This window comes from Oryctolagus cuniculus, chromosome 16 (genome assembly GCF_964237555.1).
Source record: "Oryctolagus cuniculus chromosome 16, mOryCun1.1, whole genome shotgun sequence".
Lineage (NCBI taxonomy): Eukaryota > Metazoa > Chordata > Mammalia > Lagomorpha > Leporidae > Oryctolagus > Oryctolagus cuniculus.
Genome location: NC_091447.1, coordinates 13,441,734 through 13,462,349, shown reverse-complemented (window position 1 = coordinate 13,462,349; position 20,616 = coordinate 13,441,734). Strand labels below are relative to the sequence as shown.

General features: G+C 46.4%; 1 protein-coding gene across 2 annotated transcripts in view; it reads right to left on the bottom strand.

Moving 5' to 3' along the window:
* SP4 (Sp4 transcription factor) overlaps positions 1 to 4,314 on the bottom strand; it is an 88,368-nt gene extending 84,054 nt beyond the window's left edge. For both annotated transcript variants that reach the window (XM_008261509.4, XM_008261511.4), the window contains exons 1-3: positions 4,066 to 4,314; positions 3,606 to 3,724; positions 1,482 to 3,033 (exon numbers count right to left, since the gene is read on the bottom strand). In XM_008261509.4, coding sequence (XP_008259731.1) covers positions 1,482 to 3,033; positions 3,606 to 3,724; positions 4,066 to 4,072 — 1,678 coding nt within the window. In that variant the 5' untranslated portion in view covers positions 4,073 to 4,314. The remainder of the gene's footprint in view (positions 1 to 1,481; positions 3,034 to 3,605; positions 3,725 to 4,065) is intronic.
* Between the last annotated feature and the right edge of the window lie 16,302 nt (positions 4,315 to 20,616).

Below are 20,616 nucleotides of genomic sequence, written 5' to 3'. Positions count from 1 at the left end.
TAGGAACAAAGCAAGGTAAGGACTGTAATCCAGAGAAACATGTGTGTAACTGTGTTGTGACAGCTAAGCTACAGGTGGAAAAAGGACCCACACTCACAACGCTGACTAGAGTACTATGCTGTCAGTACTGGCAGCCGCAAGCCGCACGTGGCCACTTCAATTAAAACTTAAAATTTGGTTTGTCAGTTACACTAGCCACATTTCAACTGTGCATAGCCACATGTAGCTAGTGGCTGATGTGGATAGGACACGGAGGGAACACTTTCAGTGTCACTGGACATTCTACTGGAGAAGGCTGATGCGGAGGTAGTATCTAGATTTAACACATACATGTATGTATATATATATATGTATATAAAATCTTGGTTCTCTACAACAAGTAGGCTCTGCAATTTCCAATTTTACACACACACATCTACTTTAGGTGTTAACCATAAAAGAGGACCACCAGCATAATGTTTTCTACAAGTGTTTCAATAAAAGTTTTCAAAAGCGATAAGCTTATTCATCTAAGATGATCAAAACAGAAATATTTAACAAGGCCTGAAAGTGCGAAAGGCACTAAAACCACAACTAGGATGTCACCAACCAGCATTGATGAAAAACGTTTAATTACCAGAAAACAAAAGATAGGAGGTACAGTAAGACCGGTCCAGAAGACGGCAACGACTCAATGGGACTGGTTCTGCAGGTACCTGAGAAATACCTGTTTATATGCATCACGGATAGCGGCTTTCCTAACTGGTCTGAAAATGACCTCTCCACAATTAATTCAAGTCAGTAGCATTTTACTGCCTCCATCTTTGATTGCTTCCACCAACCTCACACTAAACTCCTACAGATAACATAATGACCACAAGGTTTACTTGACTATGATCTTACAACAGGATTATTTGTTTAAAAATCATGAGCAAGTCCTTACATTAGCAGAAAAGTAGACAAAATTGAACAATTTACAACTTGAAATTCTCTTGCTTGACTGCATCATTACCTGGTCTAAAGCAACCCAATGTAACAAAACACAAAAGCACTGGTGACCAGACACTAAAACCCAAGAATTAACTTCCTATGTAAAGTTGGCCTTGCTACACAGCAGGAGTAAAACTTCAACAGACTCACAACCACAGGCCAACTGAATGCAAGCTTTCCCTCAATGAGAACCATCATTCTCAAACTCTCAGGAGTTTAAATATGCTCAAACATGATCTCAAAATTACAAAAGGCAATTATGGCTCTTAATTAGAAAGTTCTGTCCCACCAAAGGATAGCTGTTAAAGACGATCTAACACATTTAAAATATAAAAACGAATGCTAACGTCACTACAGAGTTACGGTTGTGGGTCCAATGTTCCCATCTACATTGTTGATTCCATAAGCTTATCTTGCTTCAGAGGCCTATGTCCAATCTAAGAGTTGGCAGAGAACAGGCAATTAACCAATCATTACCAAAACCACTGAAAAAGCCAGGAAAGAAGACTTACCTGCGACACTAGTGATTGTTACTGGAACTCCCTGCACTTGAACGCCTGCAGCACCCAGGTTGGCAACGCTCACTGTCTGAAGGTTAGGCACTGAAGCGAGCTGGGCAGTATTCAAAGTTATTGGGGCACCAGCAACAGCCACAGGAGCTATCTGGGCAAGAGTTGTGCCACCACTTGAAGACACTGGGGTGATGGTTAATTGTTGGGATAACCCAGCATTCTGCACTTGCAAATTTGAGAGACTCTGAATATTCTGAACCTGTACAGTTTGCCAACTGATTTGCCCTGAAGGTGTTAAAGTTGGAGCCCTGATAAGCACCTGAGTCGGGTTGACCGCTTGCAGTTGAACATTCTGCAGAGGCTGCTGCTGGATGGTCTGAATCGTCTGCCCTGACTGCAGCTGAAAGGACTGTGGCGGAATAGCCTGGATGATCTGCTGCTGAGGCTGCTGGATCTGGATCTGCTGCAAGATGGGCTGGCCTACGATCTGCACCTGCTGGAGAGAGTTGGGCTGATCCTGGGCATTCTGTATTCCGTTAGGCTGGAGCTGACTGGAGCTCTGCGCTTCGGACTCCGTGGGCGCTGGCTGAGAGTCTTCCACGGTGCGTTCAGAACTACTGGCGGATGTGCTTGCGTACTGGCCCGTGTCGGCCGAGCTCACCAGGGTGTCACTGCTCGTCAGGGATGTCGAGGCGGTGGTCGTGCAGGTGGTCGAGGAGGAGGGAGACTCTGGCATGGTACTGGCGGAAGCCGTGGTGGTGGTGGGGGTGGAGGCTAACTGATTCCCATTGGAAGTCCCGCTGTCGGTAGTCGTGGCAGGCTGGCCCACCTGCCCGGTCCCTCCTCCAGCAGTCACATTATTGATCACTGGCAAAGCCAACGTCACTCCTCCAATGTTAATTGGCAGGGTTGTTACAACTTGCGCCTGAGTACCGGGAAGGGTCTGTAATTGCAGTGGTATTGAAACCCCAGGTCTGATTTGGACAGGAACTGTCTGGTTGGCCAGGTTTTGAGCAAGGATGTTCCCGGAAGCTGTCCTGTTAGCAGCTGTGAGTATAGCTTGATTATTACCTGCAGAAATGAGCTGAATTTGACCCTGCAAATCCTGGAGAGATGAACTACTGCTTGGATTGATTTGAATTTGCTGCCCTTCCACCGCCTGCAGCTGTGGGATCACTTGGTACTGGACGCTACCACTTGGGTTTTGCACTTGTAGGACTTGAAACTGACCGGGGGCGGAAGAGTTCCCTGACTTGGCTTTTGTAGGAGATGCACTCCCGTTATTACTGCTGGAAGAACTAGACGAACTAGAGGCGGGCTGAGAAACGTTATTCTCTTTTGAAGCGGGTGGAGTGGAAGCAACAAGTTGCCAGGCGTTCCCAGCGAGTTGCGTGGTGACCAGTTCTAGCTGTTGTGGTTGATTCTGAAGCTGCACCAGTCCTTGGCTTGGGTCTATAATAATCTGCTGCTGTCCAGTCGCTTGGTTTTCACCAGGAGTCCCTATTTTGCTGCAAGTAGCTGCCAGTAAAGCCAGAGGAGAGGGCTGAGAGTCCTACCCAAAATAGGATGGCAGAGGAGAAGGGGGGGAAAAAAAGGGGGTGGGTTTAGTGGACACCAGCAGTTGGGAGGGGGTATTTTATTTATGTATGTATGTATGTATGTATGTACTTTGACAGCTCTACCCTACCAGAACTTGGGAAGCGGCAGAAATCCAAAAGCAAATGGGAACAAGAGTAGGCAAGAGCTCCAGGGACAAGGAGGCAGAATCTACCCTTTAAATCAAGGCAGACCTCTAAGAAACTTTCTCAAGGTGTCAATTTCCCGAACTCTCCCCTACCCCTTGGGAACACACACCCGGGAGGGGGGGGACAGCCCGAGCTCCTGATGTAATTGTCAGGCAACGCTGCGCCCTGAAACGCGCGAGACCGTCGTGAACTACCATTTAAGTTGCTCACTCTCAGAGAAGATGCTTGGAGCGGATCAATGTTTTTATTCTGTGCTTTACTTCTGGGCATTTAAAGGGCCAGAACTCGCTGTCTCCCCTGTCGTTCTGCGATGCATATTTTATTTTTTTTAATATGTATACACACACACACACACGTATCTACGCACGTCTGCCTTTACCTGGGAGCCTGAGGTTTTAGGTTTTTTATTGTTATTCTCTGGCTCAGAGGTTTTCCCTCCTTCCGTAGCCATCGCCGCCGCTGCCGCCGCCGCCTCCTCCTCCTCCTCCTTCTTCTGATCTGCAACCCCCCCCCAAACGCACGACAACAGGTTATTAGGATTATTATTATTCGCCGTCCCCTCCTCCCCGCGGACATTAATCTCCATCCAAGCCGCGATCCACGCTCGCCGGCAGGGGGGTGGCGGCGGAGGAGGGGGCGCCACGAAACGTGGCTGTGGAAACCCGACCCCGCGGCTCCGGAGCGACACGCCAGGAGGAGGCTGCCCCGACCGCAGGGACAAAACGCGAGCCGCCTCCCCGGCCAGCATCTCGCGGCCCCCGGGGGAGGGGGCGCAGCGCGCGGGGTCTGGGGCGGGCGGGAGGCGGCGAAGCAGCCCGAGGGGGGTGGAGAATACGTACCGCTCATCCCGCATGAACGGGGACGAACCCTCCGCCGGAGACACTGGGCTCGAGGTGGGTGGGGGTGGGGGCGAGGCGGGAGGAGAGGCCGGTCCCGCCCGCCCGCCGAGGCTCGGAGGAGGCTGTAGCTGGCACAGGCTCTGCCTCTTTTTCCGCGAATGGCCGCCGCTGGGCTGTGGCGTAGCAGCTCCTCTCTCCGCCCGAGCCCGGCTGACTCGCCCTTGATTGACAGCGGCGGCGCGCGGCGCGGGCGGGAGGCGGGGCCAGGGCGGCGCGAGCGCGGCCGACTCCCCACCCCCCTCGGCCTCTCTCCGCCGGAGCCGCCGACTCTCCACCCCTTCCCCCAGCGGATTGGCCGCCGACCTGCCGGGGGCCGGGGCGCGGGGGCCGCCCCCTCTCCACCCCCTTTCCTCGGGGCTGTGCGCTCGGCGGCGCTTCTTCGCCTCCCCGGGCCGCTCTCGCGCTCGCCTCGCCTCGCCCGGCCTTCTTAGTTGAGGCGCGCTGCCGCCAGGCTCTCCATGCAGCCGAACTTGTTGTCTCAGGATATCCCGCCCCCTACTCACTCCCCGGCGCCCGCCACTCAAGAAGCCCGCGCCGGCATCCCACCCGCCGCCGCCGCCGGCCCCTGAGAGGAGGAGTGGGGCTAGCGCTCCGGCAAGGCGAGAGCGGCGCCCGCGCGGACCCTCGGCCCACTCGGCACGCGGCCGGCGAGCCCGCTGCCCCCGCGCAGGGAGCATGGCTTTCCTGAGGCGCATCCGGACCCGGGCGCCCTTTTTCCCCGGCTCGGCTTCCATTGGCTGAGGCATCGGTGACGCGCGCTGAGTGGTGGGAGAAAGGGGGCGGGGCGACGCTGCCGCAAAGCCTGTCGGCCCTTGTAGTTTCCGGCGGCCGCGGGCGGAAGGCACCGCCTCCCTTCCCGCCCCCGGCCGCGGCCTGGCTGCTGGGCGGAAAGCAGCCCGAGGGGGCGGTGGCGGCAGGGCGTGGCCGGGGCCGAGTGGGAGTAGAGCTGAGCGAGGGGGAGGGGGAATGGGTGTCGCTAGTCTGGGCCTATCCGCCGCGCGGGGCTGCCCCAGCCACCTCTGCCGCCGCCCCCTCGGCTGCAAGCCGCTCCCGGCGGGACGAGCGCACACCCGCGGCGCGCGGCGATTGAGCGGGCGGCGGCGTGGGGAGGCGGGGTTTGCCGGCCTCGGGGTTTGAATGAACCCGGCTCCTTGGCGGCCGCGCCTTCTCCTCGCCTTTCTTTGCTCACCTTGCCTTCCGGGGCCTCTCGCTTCCTGGCTAAGGCCTGTTTGTTTTCCCGCGGAGCGGGACCTCCCGGGTCTGCGGGTGGCCTCTGGCCAGCTGGTGTCCTGGGGGCTGGCCGGCGGGCGCGTTCCCCTTCTGGGTCTCACAAGATCCTCCAGACGAGGGAAAGAAAGCCCGGCCCTGGGTGGGTCAGCCCTGGCTCGGAGTTCAGCCTAAGCTGCCCTCTAGGCAGGTGCACCTCCTGTCTGGCTGTCCTGGCTCTCCTGCGCACTGCCCTGGCCGCAGCTTCCCTCCAAAGTCGTGAAGTCGGGGCGAGGCCCCTGACCTAGGATCGGTGCCTGGTCACGTGGAAGTAAGTGACCAAACGTGGAAGTGGCCTTGGGGACCAGGCACCTGCCTGCGCAAACCACCCCCTCCACCCACACACAGACAGCCTTGGGTGCATAAGGGTGAGGGGGTCCCAAGTGCTGCACTTGACTGGCATTGCCTTTGCAACGTTGTGCAGCAAGGCAAAGCAGTTCCAGTCAAGAATTACGTGGTATTGTCTACCCCATCCCATAAAATGAGCCTAGGATCCTTAAATAACCAGCTCCCCCGCCCTACCCCCTCCTCGGGCGTAATATAAGAAAGCACAAAAGTGTTCCTTGCCTCTAGTTGATCCTCTCCATCCTGGGGTCCCCGCCCCCCCAACCCCGTTCACCATAATGAATGGAGGACGACATTTTGCAGTCTCGTGAACTGGGGCATTCCTTGTAGTTTGCTTACTTTAGAAAACCTGCTGCAGACAGGCAACGTCACTGGCTGTGAACCACAGGATAAAAATAATACTTGGCCATTCAGCCTAGATCTACAAAGTATCCTAAACATTCTGGGCTCCACACTTAAGTAGTTCTACCGATAACAATGAAACATAGTTGCAAGCCCTGCTTTTTATTGGAGGGATCAAAAGCTTTCAGCCCTGTGCTTGTTACAGACTGAATGTCTGTGTGTGCCCCCCCCCAACTCCAACTCCTGTGCTGGAGTTCTGCCCCCCCCACCCCCAGAATGCCGATATTAGGAGGTAGGTCTTTGGGAGCTAATTAGGCTTAGATGAGATCATGATTTGCAGCTCCCATGAATGAGATTAGTGCCCTTGGAAGAGGCAGGAGAATGCTTGCTTCCTACTGCCTTGCTGTCCATCATGGGAAGGCACCATTCAAGGTCAGGTGGCTGTAACCCTCAGAGGGCCCTCACCAAAAGAGGACCCAGCTAGCATCCTGAGCTCAGACATCCAGACCCCATAGGCATGAGAAATAAAAGTCTGTTGCTTGTGGCCCACCCAGCCTAGGATATTGTTTTAGCAGCCTAAGCTGATGGAGGTCCAGCTGAGCCATGAGACCTGGAGCAAGTGACAAATCAATGACTTCTTAGGTGCCACCACTTTGTCACTTGTATAACAGATGAGCTGTTTCCAATGGTGCTGTCATTCCCACACCACCTTCCTCATGTATGTCCTACCTATGCTGTGACTTGCTTAGTTTTTCCTTTAAGCCAATATGATTTTTAAAAATAATTTAGGAAGTCTATATCATGACTTTAAGTGGGAAGCCAGTTTTGCTATAGAGATGGGTACTGACGAAGACCCTGTTCTTTAGCCAAACTTGATTCAGGCACTTCCGTGTCTCAGTCTTGTTTCAGCACAAATTCTTGCTGGGCCATTTTGCTGAAAATCCAACACCTTTGGTGTCTGACCACCTTTGAGATTGAATCAAAATCCTTATCCCCCATCCTTGAAGTCTGATCAACTGGGTCAATCTTCAGCGATAATCTTTATTTTATTTGGTTTTATTTTAAAGGCTGAGAGACGGAGAGTGCATCTATCTGCTGGTTCATTTCTCAAGTGCCCACCACAACCAAGGCTGTGGCAGGCCAAAAGCTGCAGGCTGGAGCTCTAGCCACATCTCCCAAGTGGGTGGCAAGGACCCCAGTTATTGAATCATCACCTGCTGCCCTGCAGGGTGAACATTAGTGAGGACTTGGAATCCAGAGCAGAGCCTGGACTTGAACCCGAGCAGAAATATGGGATGGGGTACGACAGGTAGCATCTTGAGTGCTGTCCCAGATGCCCACCCGATCAGCAACAGTCTTTTCCAATCATTTTAGCCACTGCCCCCTTGCCTTGGCTATTTCCTCTTGGTCAATATCTATTCTCTGATCTCTGCTTCTCCTTGTTCTACTCACAGTTGAATCCAATCTCTCCCACCACAAGACCCCACGGCAGGGGTCGTTGCTTTGGCGTAGTGGGTAAAACCGCCGCCTGCAGTGCTGGCATCCCATATGGGCATCGGTTTGAGTCCTGGCTGCTCCACTTCTGATCCAGCCCTCTGCTTTGGCCTGGGAAAGCACTAGAAGATGGCCCAAGCCCTTGGACCCCTGCACCCACGAGGGAGACCCAGAAGAAGCTCCTGGCTCCTGATTTCAGATCAGCTCAGCTCCGGCCGTTGCAGCCGTTTAGGAAGTGAACCATCGAATGGAAGCCCTCTCTTTTGCTCTCTCTCTCTCTCTCTCTCTCTCTCTGCCTCTGTCTCTCTGTAACTCTGCCTTTCAAATAAATAAATAAATCTTTAAAAAAAAATGAAGACCCCACTGCAGTGGCCCCTACATCATCTCAGTCTCATGGCAAGTATGAAGTCGTCTTTCCCATCTTTAACAAATACCATGAATAATTTTCTTCTTTAGCAGTATAAATATAGATTCTACAAACTTCTCAGCTTCATGCCCATCAGGTGGTCTTTCTCCCAAGGACGCAATTACTCTACTAAGTTTCTTTCCTATGCTCATATAACCCCCATAGCAGTGGCTTTCAAACTTTCTTTTATTATGACTCAAAGGAATAAGTGTATTTTATATCAGGACCCAGTGTGTACATTCACAGGCACACACAGGGGATCAGTGTTCTTTCTCTAAATATTTAACAACGCTGATCATTCAGATTGAACATTGGCATAATGCTCAGACTACCCACAGGCTCCCCTTATGGCTGCTGGGTAGAGGACTCCAGCAGATGCGGAAAGAATGTTGGGGCAAGGAAGGGCTAGGACACCAGTTATTTGTCCAGGGATAGCAGCTTTTGGGGTCATAGCAACATTGAGTGTCAACCAGTTTCGTTCACGGGAACGAAACCTCAGGAAATCGTAGTCAACATATGGATGCTGGTCTCTGCTTCCTCCCCAAATCCCCACCCTGCCTTACAAAAATTCTAGTAGCAACCTAGGAGTTTGAGGAGAACAAACCAACCAACCAGCGCCATGGGCTCTCCCTGCCCCCATCCTGCTTTGTAGGAGCAGCAGGTGCATATTCCCAATTATGCTGCAAAACACATGGAAAATCCAAGTGCATCTCCTGTGCCTTGTTCTACACACCTACATCAATACTCAGATGGCATTGGGAAAAGTGTTGTTGGAACTTTTCACAGATATTTCTGATATAAAATCTTTCTTCCTCCTCCCCCTCCCCAAGTCTGTCTCCTTACCTCTCAAAATAAAAACTCAAAAAAAATTTTTTTTAAACCAGAGGGTGCAGGATTTTGCCTAGTGGTTTACACCACCCATGTCCTACATTGGAGTGCCTGGGTTGGATACGTGGCTCCAGCTTCTGCCTGCAGCTTCCTCCTGATGCACACCCTGGGAGGCAATGGTGGAAGCTTGAGAACTTGGGTTCCTGCCACCCACCTGGATTGCGTTCCTGGCTCCCAACGTTGGTCCTGGCCCATACATCACTGTTGTGGGTGTTTGGGGAAGTGAACCAGCAGAATGGAGCTCTCTGTCTCTCTGCCTCTCAAATAAATAAAAATTTAGAACTTAAAAAAAAAAAATACAATGTCCACTGGTCCTCACTTTCTAGGGCCTAGCATGTCAGTCAATCATTTGTTCAACAGAGGAGTCTTCTAGGCTATACACACTCATGCTAAACCCACGGCTCCTCGGCCAGTGCAAGCCCTTGGCTCCTGCCCAGCTGAGACTACAAACCTACTATCCCCAGCAGAGCTGTGGGTACCTGGGTAGATGTGATACCTCCAAGAGTTACTTTATTTAATATTTTGAGAGAGTAACCTGGGCCCACATACCACTTGAAGTGATTACTTTCCTTTGGGAAGCTCATTGTTGAAGTAACCATTAAGCTGCTTCACTTTCGTCTGGGAAACAGATAGCAAAGGAGAGGCCACAAGCCTCTGTCTTTGCCCTAAAGTCACTAAGAGCATAGCCAACCAGGAAAGTAGCCCCCAGCTCCGTGGACTTAGTTCATTTAGAACAAGTGGCTTTAGGAGCACCTCCAGGAGACCACACATGGTGCTACCCAACATAACCCTGATGGTGTGTGATGTGGCTTGAAAAAAAATTCCTTAACCAACAAGTGAGCCCTATTTTATTCTATTCTCAGAATCCAACTTAGAAAGAATAATACCAGTCTGAATGCTCTTCACAGTTTATTAACAAATATATTTATTTATGTAGGGATATATATTAACATATATATAATATATATAATATATTATACATATAATATATTAATATATTAACATATATATTTATTTATTGTAGGATTTAGGCAGAGTTGTCTTCTCTAGGACATTAGGAGTGGATTCCTGTTATTCCTCCACCACCGTCCCTCCCCTGGCATAGACAACTCACTCCTAAATGTATGGAAGAATGTGCAGCCCATGGTAAGCATCCAAAGCTTATTGAATTGATGAATTTTAAAGCTTTAGGTTGTGACCTATGCAAATAAAATATTGGTACCCCATCATAGACAAATGACTAGAATTCCATGAAACTCACTGGAAGGGGAGCTGGAGGCATGTATCCCAAAGGCAGCACCCCAATATTCTAATCAGTTGTTCTCCCTAGCAAGCAGCTGGCAGACACTGAACTTGAGTGATGGGTATGAATTCTCAGAACTATCAGAATCACATTCAGGTTCTGTTTCTTTATTCATTTTCATTGATAACACAATTCTTCACACAGGACTTGAGTCATATGTAATAAAATAGTAACCTATGAAGGAAAATAGAAAACCAACCCAACGAGAAATAGAAAATAAATCTGACTACCTCCAGTGATAACCCAGATGTTTTGACTGCACTTTTGATTTTGACCTTGAGCTTCCTAGTGGCAAGAGCAAGCAGAGGAACATGATTGGCTGCAGTCTGTCATCATAAGGGGTAAAAATGCTGGTATCACAGAGGAGGCAAAGCTTCCCCTCACTCCAAAGACTGACAGCTATTTCATACATGCTCCTTATTTAGTAGGGCCATGAATTGACCTTTTCAGGTATTTGAAATGCTTGGAACAATTAATTATATTAAATTTAGCAATGTGGCTTGAAATATCTAGTGCACTCTAATTAATTTATTTCCCATATTGAATTTTAGAAATTTTTGTGTTTATTTTGAGATTCATAGAGCATTAATCAAAGTGGAGGAAAGCAAGTTTATTATTTTAATGAAATACTAGTAGACTTAAAAACAGACAAGAAAGAGTTGAAAACGGGACTTTAAGATTTGAGAAGAAAATGTGACTTTAACCCATTTTATGTTATATTAAAAACCTGAGAATCTGTACAATTGTTATCTCCAGTCATCCAGAAGTCTCCCTTGATCATCTAAAAAATTCACACTGGGGTGGCCATTTGGCACAACAATTAAGATACCACCTGGGATGCCTGCATCCCAGAGAGGAATGCCTGGTTTGCATCCCGTCTCTGTCTCTGCTTCCAATTCCCGGTTCCTGCTGATGCGAATTTCGGGAGGCAGCAGATTGTGGTTCAAGTACTTGAGTCCCTGCCACTCACATGGGAGACCTAGCTTTGGCCCTGCCCAGCCTTGGCTGTTTTAGGCATTTGAGGGAACAAATCATCACCTAGGAGATGTTCCTGTCTCTCTGTCTTTATCTTTCTGCCTTCCAACCATAAAATTATTTTTTTAAGAAAAAAAATGTAAAGAAAGGAGACAGAGGTAAAAGAGTAACAGAATAGTGCCTCTATTTCATACTTTTAAAACTTTATTGATTTATTTATTTTATGTGGGAGACAGCAAGGGAGAGATAGGCAGAGATCATTCATCTGCTCACTCACTCCCCACATGCATACACTAGCCAAGATTGGACCAGGCTGAAACTGAGAGTTCAGAATTCAATCTGGATCTCCCAAGCGTGAGGCAGGGACCCGAGGGACTGGAGTCATCACTGCTGCCTCCCAGGGTGTGCATTAGCAGGAAGCTGCACCGGAAGCACAGCTGAGACTTAAATCCAGGAACTCTGATAGGGGATGTTTTTAAAGGATATGAACAATACTTGGAGAATGGACAACATGTTACTTAATGAACAGTGGTTCATAGAAGAAATCAAAAGAGAAATCAAAAAATTTCTGGAAACAAATGAAGATGACAATACAATATACCAAAATTTGTGGCATACAGCTAAAGCAGTGTTAAAAGGAAAGTTTAGGGGCCGGCGCTATGGTATAGCATATAAATCTGCCACCTGCAGTGCTGGCATCCCATATGGGTGCCAGTTCAAGTCCTGGCTGCTCCACTTCCTATCCAGCTCTCTGCTGTGGTCTGGGAAAGCAGTAGAAGATGGCCCAAGTCCTTGGGCACCCGCACCCATGTGAGAGACTCGGAAGAAGCTCCTGGCTCCTGGCTTTGGATTGGCACAGCTCTGGCCATTTCGGCCAATTGGGGAGTGAAGCAGCAGATGGAAGACCTCTTTCTCTCTGCCTCTCCTTCTTTATCTGGTAACTCTGCCTTTCAAATAAATAAGTAAATCTTAAAAAAAAGTTTATAGCAATTGGTGCCTATATAGAAACTGGGAAGGCACCAAATAAATGAGCTATCTATGCATGTCAAGGATCTAGAAAAAAAAAAAAAAAAAAAAACAGCAAACCAAGTCCAAAAGCAGTAGAAGGAAAGAATAACTAAAATTAGAGAAGAAATCAATAAAATTGAAACCAAAAAAAGTCCAAAAGATCAGCAAAATGAAGAGATGGTTTTTTGAAAAAATAAACAAAATGGACACACCATTGGCCCTACTAACCAAACAAAGGAGAGAGAAGACCCAAATCAATAAAATTAGAGATGAAAAAGGAAATGTAACAACAGACACCAGAGAAATAAAAAGAATCTTTAGAAATTACTACAAAGAGCTGTATGCTAACAAACTGGGAAACCTAGAAGAAATGGACAGATTTCTGGGGAGACATACAATCAACCTATATTGAGCCATGAAGACATAAAAAACCTAAACTGACCCATAACCAAGACAGAAATTGAATCAGTAATAAAGGCCCTCCCAATAAAGAAAAGCCCATGTCTAGAAGGCTTCACTGCTGAATTCTATCAAATATTTAAAAAAGAACCAACTCCTATTCTTCTCAAGCTATTAAAAACAATTGAAAGGGAGAGAATCCTCCCAAATGATATATCACATTAACAAATTGAAGAACAAAACCATGATTATCTCAATAGATGCAGAGAAAGCATTTGATAAAATACAACACCCTTTCATGATGAAAACTCTAAGCAAATTGGATCTAGAAGGAATATTACTCAACATAAATAAGGCTATTTGTGACAAACCCACAGCCAGCATCCTTATGAATAGGGAAAAGCTGGAATCATTCCCACTGAGATCTGGAACCAGACAAGGATTCCCACTCTCTCCACTGCTATCCAATATAGTCCTGGAAGTTTTAGCCAGAGCCATCAGGCAAGAAAAAGAAATCAAAGGGATTCAGATTAGTAAGGATGAAGTCAAACTATCCTTATCTGCCAATGATATGATTATATATATATATATATATAATATATATATATATATATATATATATATATATATATATGGAATCCAAAAGACTCCACTAGGAGACTAGTGGAACTCATAGAAGAGTTTGGTAAAATAGCAGGATATAAAATCAACACACAAAAAATAACAGCCTTTGTATGCACAGACAGTGCCACAGCTGAGAAAGAACTTCTAAGATCTATCCCATTCACAATAGCTACAAAAAAATTAAATACCTTGGAATAAATTTAAGCAAGGAGGTCAAAGACCTCTATGATGAGAATTGCAAAACTTTAAAAAAAAAGAAATAGAAGAAGACACCAAAAATTGGAAAAAAAAAACTTCCATGATCCTTGATTGGAAGAATCAATATCATCAAAATGTCCATTCTTCCAAAAATAATTTACAGATTCAATGCAATACCAATCAAAATACCAAAGACATTCTTCTCAGGTCTAGAAAAATGATGTTGAAATTCATTTGGAAACACAAGAGACCTTGGGTAGCTAAAGCAATCTTATACAACAAAAATAAAGCTGGAGAAATAAAAATACCAGATTTCAAGACATACTACAAGGAAGTTATAATCAAAACAGCCTGGTACTGGTACAAAAACAGATAGACCAATAGAACAGAATAGAAACACCAAAAATCAATCCAAGCATCTACAATCAACTTATATTCGACCAAGGAGCTAAAACCATTCCCTAGAGCAAGGACAGCCTCTTCAACAAATGGTGCTGTGAAAACTGGGTTTCCACATGCAGAAGTGTGAAGCAGGACCCTTACACCTTACCTTACACAAAAACCCATTCAAAATGGACTAAAGACCTAAATCTGGGACCTGATACCATCAAATTACTAGAGAGCATTAGGGAAACCCTGCAAGACATCAGCATAGGCAAAGCATTCCTGGAAAAGACCCCAGAGGCACAGGCAATAAAAACCAAGATTAATGAGTGGGATTACATCAAATTGAGAAGCTTCTGTACAACAAAAGAAACAGTCAGGAAAGTAAAGAGGCAACCAACAGAATGAGAAATTATTTGCAAACCATGCAACTGATAAAGAATTAATAACAGAATATATAAAGGGATTAAAAAAAAAAAAAACCTCAACAATAGCAAAGCAAACAACCCAGTCAAGAAGTGGGCAAAGGACTTATACAGGCATTTCTCAAAAAGGAAATCCAAATGCCCTACATATACATGAAAAAAATGCTCAGGATCACTAGCCATCAGGGAGATGCAAATCAAAACCACAGTGAGGTTTCACTTCATTCTAGTTAGAATGACTTTCATACAGAAATCAACAAACAACAAATGCTGGCGAGGATGTGGGGGGGAAGGTACCCTAGTCCACTGTCGGTGGAAATGCAAACTGGTAAAACCACTATGGAAATCTGAATCTAGTCCTACCATATGACCCAGCCTTTCCACTCTTCGGAATTTACCCAAAGGAAATGAAATCAGCAAATAAAAGAACTATCTGGACCTCCATGTTTATTGCAGCTCTGTTCACAATAGCTAATATATGGAGTCAACCTAAATGTCCATCAATGGAAAACTGGATACAGAAACTATGGGATATATACTCTATGGAATACTACATAATGGCTAAAAAAATGAAATCCAGTCATTTTCAACTAAACAGATGAATCTGGAAAACATCATATTTAGTGAAATAAGCCAGTCCCAAAGGGACAAATACCATATGTTCTCCCTGATCTGTGATAACTAACAGAGCACCAAAAAAATAACCTGTAGAAGTGAAACTGACACTATGAAAAGCAGTAACTTGAACAGCCCTTGTCTTGACTGTCAAGGACCAGTTTATTATTTCTTTTTTTTTTTTCTAGTTAATACTGTTCGTTGAACTCCTTACTTAGCATAGAGTTAATCATAGATGTATTAAGTCAATTGAAAATAGATCCCCGTTAAAAATAAGAGTGGGAATGAGAGAGGGAGGAGGTATAGATCAGCACATATTCCCACAGACTTACTCCTAAGGGTGAAACTAAAAACTTCCCATGGGACTCCAAATCCCATTAAGCTGGGTGGTACTAATCCCATCTTATGTGATAAGGTGATCATATTAAGTGTGGAATCAATCAGATAGATAGGATTAAAAGTCAAAGGGATCACATAAATAAGACCAAGTGCCTGGTAATAACAATAGATAGAATTACTAAGGAGAGAAAGTTCCATCATGGGAAGCAGTTCATACAGCAGACTCATAGAATGACAAAAACCCTAAATAGCACTCTGACCTGAATCAGCCCCTAAGGCACTCAGATCTGGATGAACATCCATGAGAGTATTTAAGGCATGGAAAACCAAAACATAGTGGCAAAGACATGTTCTGCATGAAATTCTCTGTGAGTAAGGTCCCCATGGAAAGAAGGGGCAACCAAAGGACGTGCTTTTCTCCGAAGGGAGAAGAGAACTTCTACTTTGCTTATGGCCCTGTCTAAATACTGACAGAGTTTATGGACTCTAAAGGCTTCCATAACCTTGGCAGTTTAAGTCAAGAGCCTTGGGTGGTCACTGACATAAAAAATAAGAGTGTTAATTGGTAAGTCAACAACAGGAGTCACTGTGCACTTACTCCCCATGTTGGACTTCTATCCTTAATGAGGTGTACTATGAGAATTAACGGTAAAACTAGTCTTCAAACAGTACTTTGTATTTTGTGTGTCTGTGTGGGTGCAAATAGTGGAAACCTCTACTTAGTATAGTGTTGGTCTTCTGTATGTAAAGTGAATTAAAAACAAATCTTAATGAAGAATGGAATGGGAGAGGGAGTAGGAGGCGGGATGGGAGTGGGGGTGGGAGGGCGGGAATGGGGGGGAAGAACCACTATATTTCTAAAAGCTGTACCTATGAAATTTAGATTTATTAAATAAAAATTATCCTTTAAAAAAAAAGGATATAAACAACTGAACGAAGAGACGGGCCAGGATGGCCAAAGCAGGGATGGTGGTGAGCACTGGGGATGACAGTGGGGAGGGCTCTGGTATGTTCTGCAGTGTTTTCAGGGCCATTAGGTGGGGAGAAGTTCAGCTCTCTCTGTGTTGTTTCAGAGCACTGAACTAAGATCAATCAATGAATGCTGTCAGGAGGTAGATTTGGCACAGTATTAAAAGAACTTCTGGACTGGGGAGATGTGGGTCAAAGGATAAATAAATACAAAAAGGAACTTGTGAAGAATTGGAGCTATGTGAAATGAAACGAACTCCCTTTGGGTGGTGAGCACCTCTGAACAGGAGGTGAGTGAGCCCAAGCTTATTGGAAATGCTTTAAAGATTTATGCGGCAGGATTGGATCCAGAGTCTGCGAAGACCAAAGTTTTTAAATTGGGGAGCATTTTCTAAGAACAAAGAATGCAAGATTATGAGAAGAAAGGTGGGGACTTAGAAGGCACTTGTACAAGTTCTCAAAATTTCAGCTTGATTGAATTTTCGACAATTCACAGTAACGGAGTCAGTTGATATTGAATAACTATGAGACGTGAACTTCCTTTTAAGGAATGAAAGGTCTCTGAGTTTAACATAATTATTCTGGCAGCGGGCATTTCCCATTGCGGTTAAGATGTCAGTTTGGACTCCTGCATCCTGTAAGGAAGTGCTTGGGTTCGAGTCCTGGCTTCACACCCAATTTCAGCTTCTGCTAACATGTACCCTGGGACTTAGCAGAGGATGTCTTAAGTAGTTGGGACCCTGACACCCCCACAGAAACCCAGAATAAGTTCCCAGCTCCCAGTGCCAGCCTGGCCCAGCCCTGGCTGTTGCAGAGATTTGGGGAGTGAATCAGTGGACAAGATCTCTCTCGCTCTCATTCTCACTCTCACTGTCTCACTCTCTCAATCCCTCTCTCTCTCTCTCCCTTTTAAATAAACATAAGTAAATAAAAATATAGTAAAATAATTATTCTATTATCTATGGGATGGCATGGAGTTGGAGGCAAGAGAGAAGAAATGAAGTTAGACCCACCTGGGTTTCTATCCTGCCACCGTCTTTGCACAGCTGGGTCACCTTTCAACAACTAAGCTCTCTGTGCCTCAATTCCTTCCATGGTAAAACTGAGGTGATGATCTCTATCTTCAAGTATTTTGGGGAGGGGAGTTAAATAAAATCATGGAGGTAAAGCCCTGTTATGTAAGAATTGTGTAATTAATGATAGCTTCACTGAGGGACTAATAAGATTTGGGTAGTTGTCAGGAATAAGGTTTTTGAAAATGCCATTTGGAATCATCATCTATCACCATGAAGATAATGAATGATGTTGTTCCACATCCTCCAATTTAAGGCATAAGCCGAGAGTCCGTGGAATGTCACCAGGCTGCAATATTCACCTCACGCTTTCCCAAGCCAGCTCGAGCTTGTGAATAGACTGGAAAAATCACTCACAAAACTGGTTGGCCAAGATCATCACCTTTGTCCTCCGTGTTCCCCTCCTTATTCCTTCATAGTTGGGGTCAGAATCAACGAATGGAACATTTCTTGTCATTTTGTTCCAAGAAGCAGGTGCCCAAGTTCAAGTGCACACAGCTGTGCCACCAATCCAAGGAGGAGTTCCTGTATGCTACTCTAGGACTCCGTTCGTCTAGAAGACTCTTGCTGCTCAGAGTGAGGTTGTTGGTCCAACAGCAGGGACATCTCCTGGGAGCTTGTTAGAACTGCAGACTCTCGGGGCCACCCTCGTATTTCAAGCAGATCTCTGGTGAGTCAGTGGACAGCCAACTTTGAGAACTGCTGGTCTAGACTACAACGTAACACACTTTCTGTCTAGGGCTGTGCTGGCCAAGGATCTGTCCTCTGAGCTCCTGGCAGGCATTTTGTTTTCTGAGGTTGCAGAGGGATGAAGGAGGAAGGGACCTGCTGGCAGTTCCTACGGAGATGGCCCCAGGGCTGCCTGATTCTCATGGACCTTTCTTTGCTTGAGTTCTATTCCTTTCATGTCCCTCATGTGACAGGACGGTTCAGACTTGTGGCAAGTGATGCTAGGCAGATGATCCACCTGTCTGGCTCTGGTTACCACATTTCCTTCTGGTGGCGGAAGGGAAGCCACCAGGCCAGGGGTGAGCCCCAATCTCTGTCAACCACCTGTCTCTCTTACTCCTCCTCTCCATACCCTGATCGCTCCCTTCTCTCTCTCTCTCTTTGTGTGACTATCATCTGGGTAAAGCAACCCAGGGGCAAATTCATCAGGAACTATTCCAGCTGCTCTAGGAAGACTTCGGCTCTCTCTGGGCTTCTCATCTTTTTCCAGCTGTGTTCTAGACCCACCTTTCCTAACCTTGGCTGGAGCCTTGAGGGGAAACTGGAAAGAGAAGAAACCTACTAGTCCTGAATTACTTTGAAACCTCCAGTCTAAAAAACACAAGTCCTCTGCCTGCACCAATGCACCTCCCCAGGAATGGAGCAGCATTTGGGTAGCCTCATTTCATGCAGAACTTCCCTGTGCAGACGCTAATCACACGCACATTAATAACAAATACTGAATTAGCACTTATTCTGCTATGTAGCAGCACTTTACATATGCTAATTTATTTTATCTGCCAGTAATCCTACAGGGTAGATATTATAATTGTTCCCACTTTACAGATGTAGAATTAGAGGCACTCAGAGGTTTAGTCATTTGCAAAGTCCCCCAGAAAGTAAGTGTTGCAGCCGGGATTTGAACCCAGGCACCGGCTTCTCACCTGCTGCCCCTGCTATTTCTGTCGGGAACCTGGCAAGGAGGGCAGTCTTGCCTGGCTGTTCCTGCTCCTCCAGCCAGCCCCCATCCTAATCGCATTATCCTTTCCTACAGAGCTTCTTTGTCTAAGAATGGCAACAGATTTTAAGTTATGAAAGATGGGTATGACTCCGTGAATGCGGCTGTTTGTTTAGCAGAGAGAGGAGATTTACCAACGAGAAAGGGAAGTGTACCAGGCCTCCAAAAGACTTCTCACAGACTAATTCATTAAAAACAAAAACAAAAACAAACAAAAAAAACCAAACAAACAAAAAAAAACAAAAAACAAGCAAGCAAACAAAAATATATACCTTCATGGCCTTCATGATTAGGGTAATCCAAACAAAGTGAGACAGAAGTAAGCTTTTCCTGGAGTGAATTTTCTAAGGGTATGAGTTCCCAAAACAGAACAAATTAGTTTCCTGTTCTCAACCACAGTTCCTTGTTTAGGGTAAAGAAGCACACTGTTTACAAAGTACTTTCACAGATATTGACTCTCCAGTCTTTACAACACCCCAAAGAGGCTGAACATCTTACCTAAAAATAACACCTAAACTCTATGTTGGTGTTTAGACTGCGGCCTGTCTCCCGAGCTGGAGACCAGAATGCTCTAGCTTTGCTCCTGTTCTCTGTTCCTTGGGGATAAAAGGAGGGTGGAGAGGGGCCAGTGCAGTGGGTTAAGCCTCTGCCTGCAGTACTGGCAACCCATATGAGCGTCGGTTCAAGACCAGGCCACTCCACTTCCCTAGTCCAGCTCCCTGCTATTGGCCTGGGAAAACAGCAGAAGATGGCCCAAGTGCTTGGAGCCCCAGACCCTTGTAAGAGATCCAGAAGAAGCTCCTGGCTCCTGGCTTTGGCTTGTCCCAGACCTGGCCATTGTGAGCATTTGAGGAGTGAACCAGCAGATGGATGGAAGATCTCTCTCTCTCTCTCTTTCTCTCTCTCTCTCATTCTCCTTCTTGCTCTGTATCTCTGCCTTTCAAATAAATTAATTAATTAAGAAAAAAGGATGGTGGTAGATCTCACTCCTTTCATTTAAAAACTTCTAGTCATGCAGAAATAACAGTTAGCAAATATGGATGGTTTTCCCAGGCACTGGATGCCAACCCAAGCATTGCACATCGTGTCATCCATTTAAATCCCCACAACAGATCAATGGGAAAAGTGTTCTAATCCCCATTCTGCAGAGGTAGGGACAGAGCTCAGATTCCAACCAGGACATCTGGCTCTGGAGCTGTTGTCTTGTCTGCCAAGCTCTCCCACCTCTGGGGGACCATTCAGATCAAATAGTTTGACAAAGAATCTCATAGCTGGTCCTGGGCACCTTTGTGATGGAAGAGGGTGAGCACAAGATACGTTTATGGTAAGCAGAAAGATTATTTCAGTGTTTTCATGTCAAATAATCACTCGCACGTGAACAGGACTGGCTGCTGGGTGTTGGCTGGGAATATCCATGATTAATAAAGTTGCACAATCTGGATACCATCGCTATAAGGAGTCACATCAGGGGATGGGGGGCTCTGAACATGAACAAGACCTGCCCGGGCCTTCAGGGAGCTGGCAGGGAAGCTGGAAAGGACACATGACATCATCACAAGAAAAGCTTCCCGACCCAGAAGGCGTAAATAAGAGCCCAATCAATAACTAAAGGGATGTCACAAGACAGTGGGTGATTAATAGGTCAATGAATTGTGCAGACAGTAACTACCACGGATGTTCAAGGCAAGGAGCCATCCACACCTGCTGGGGTG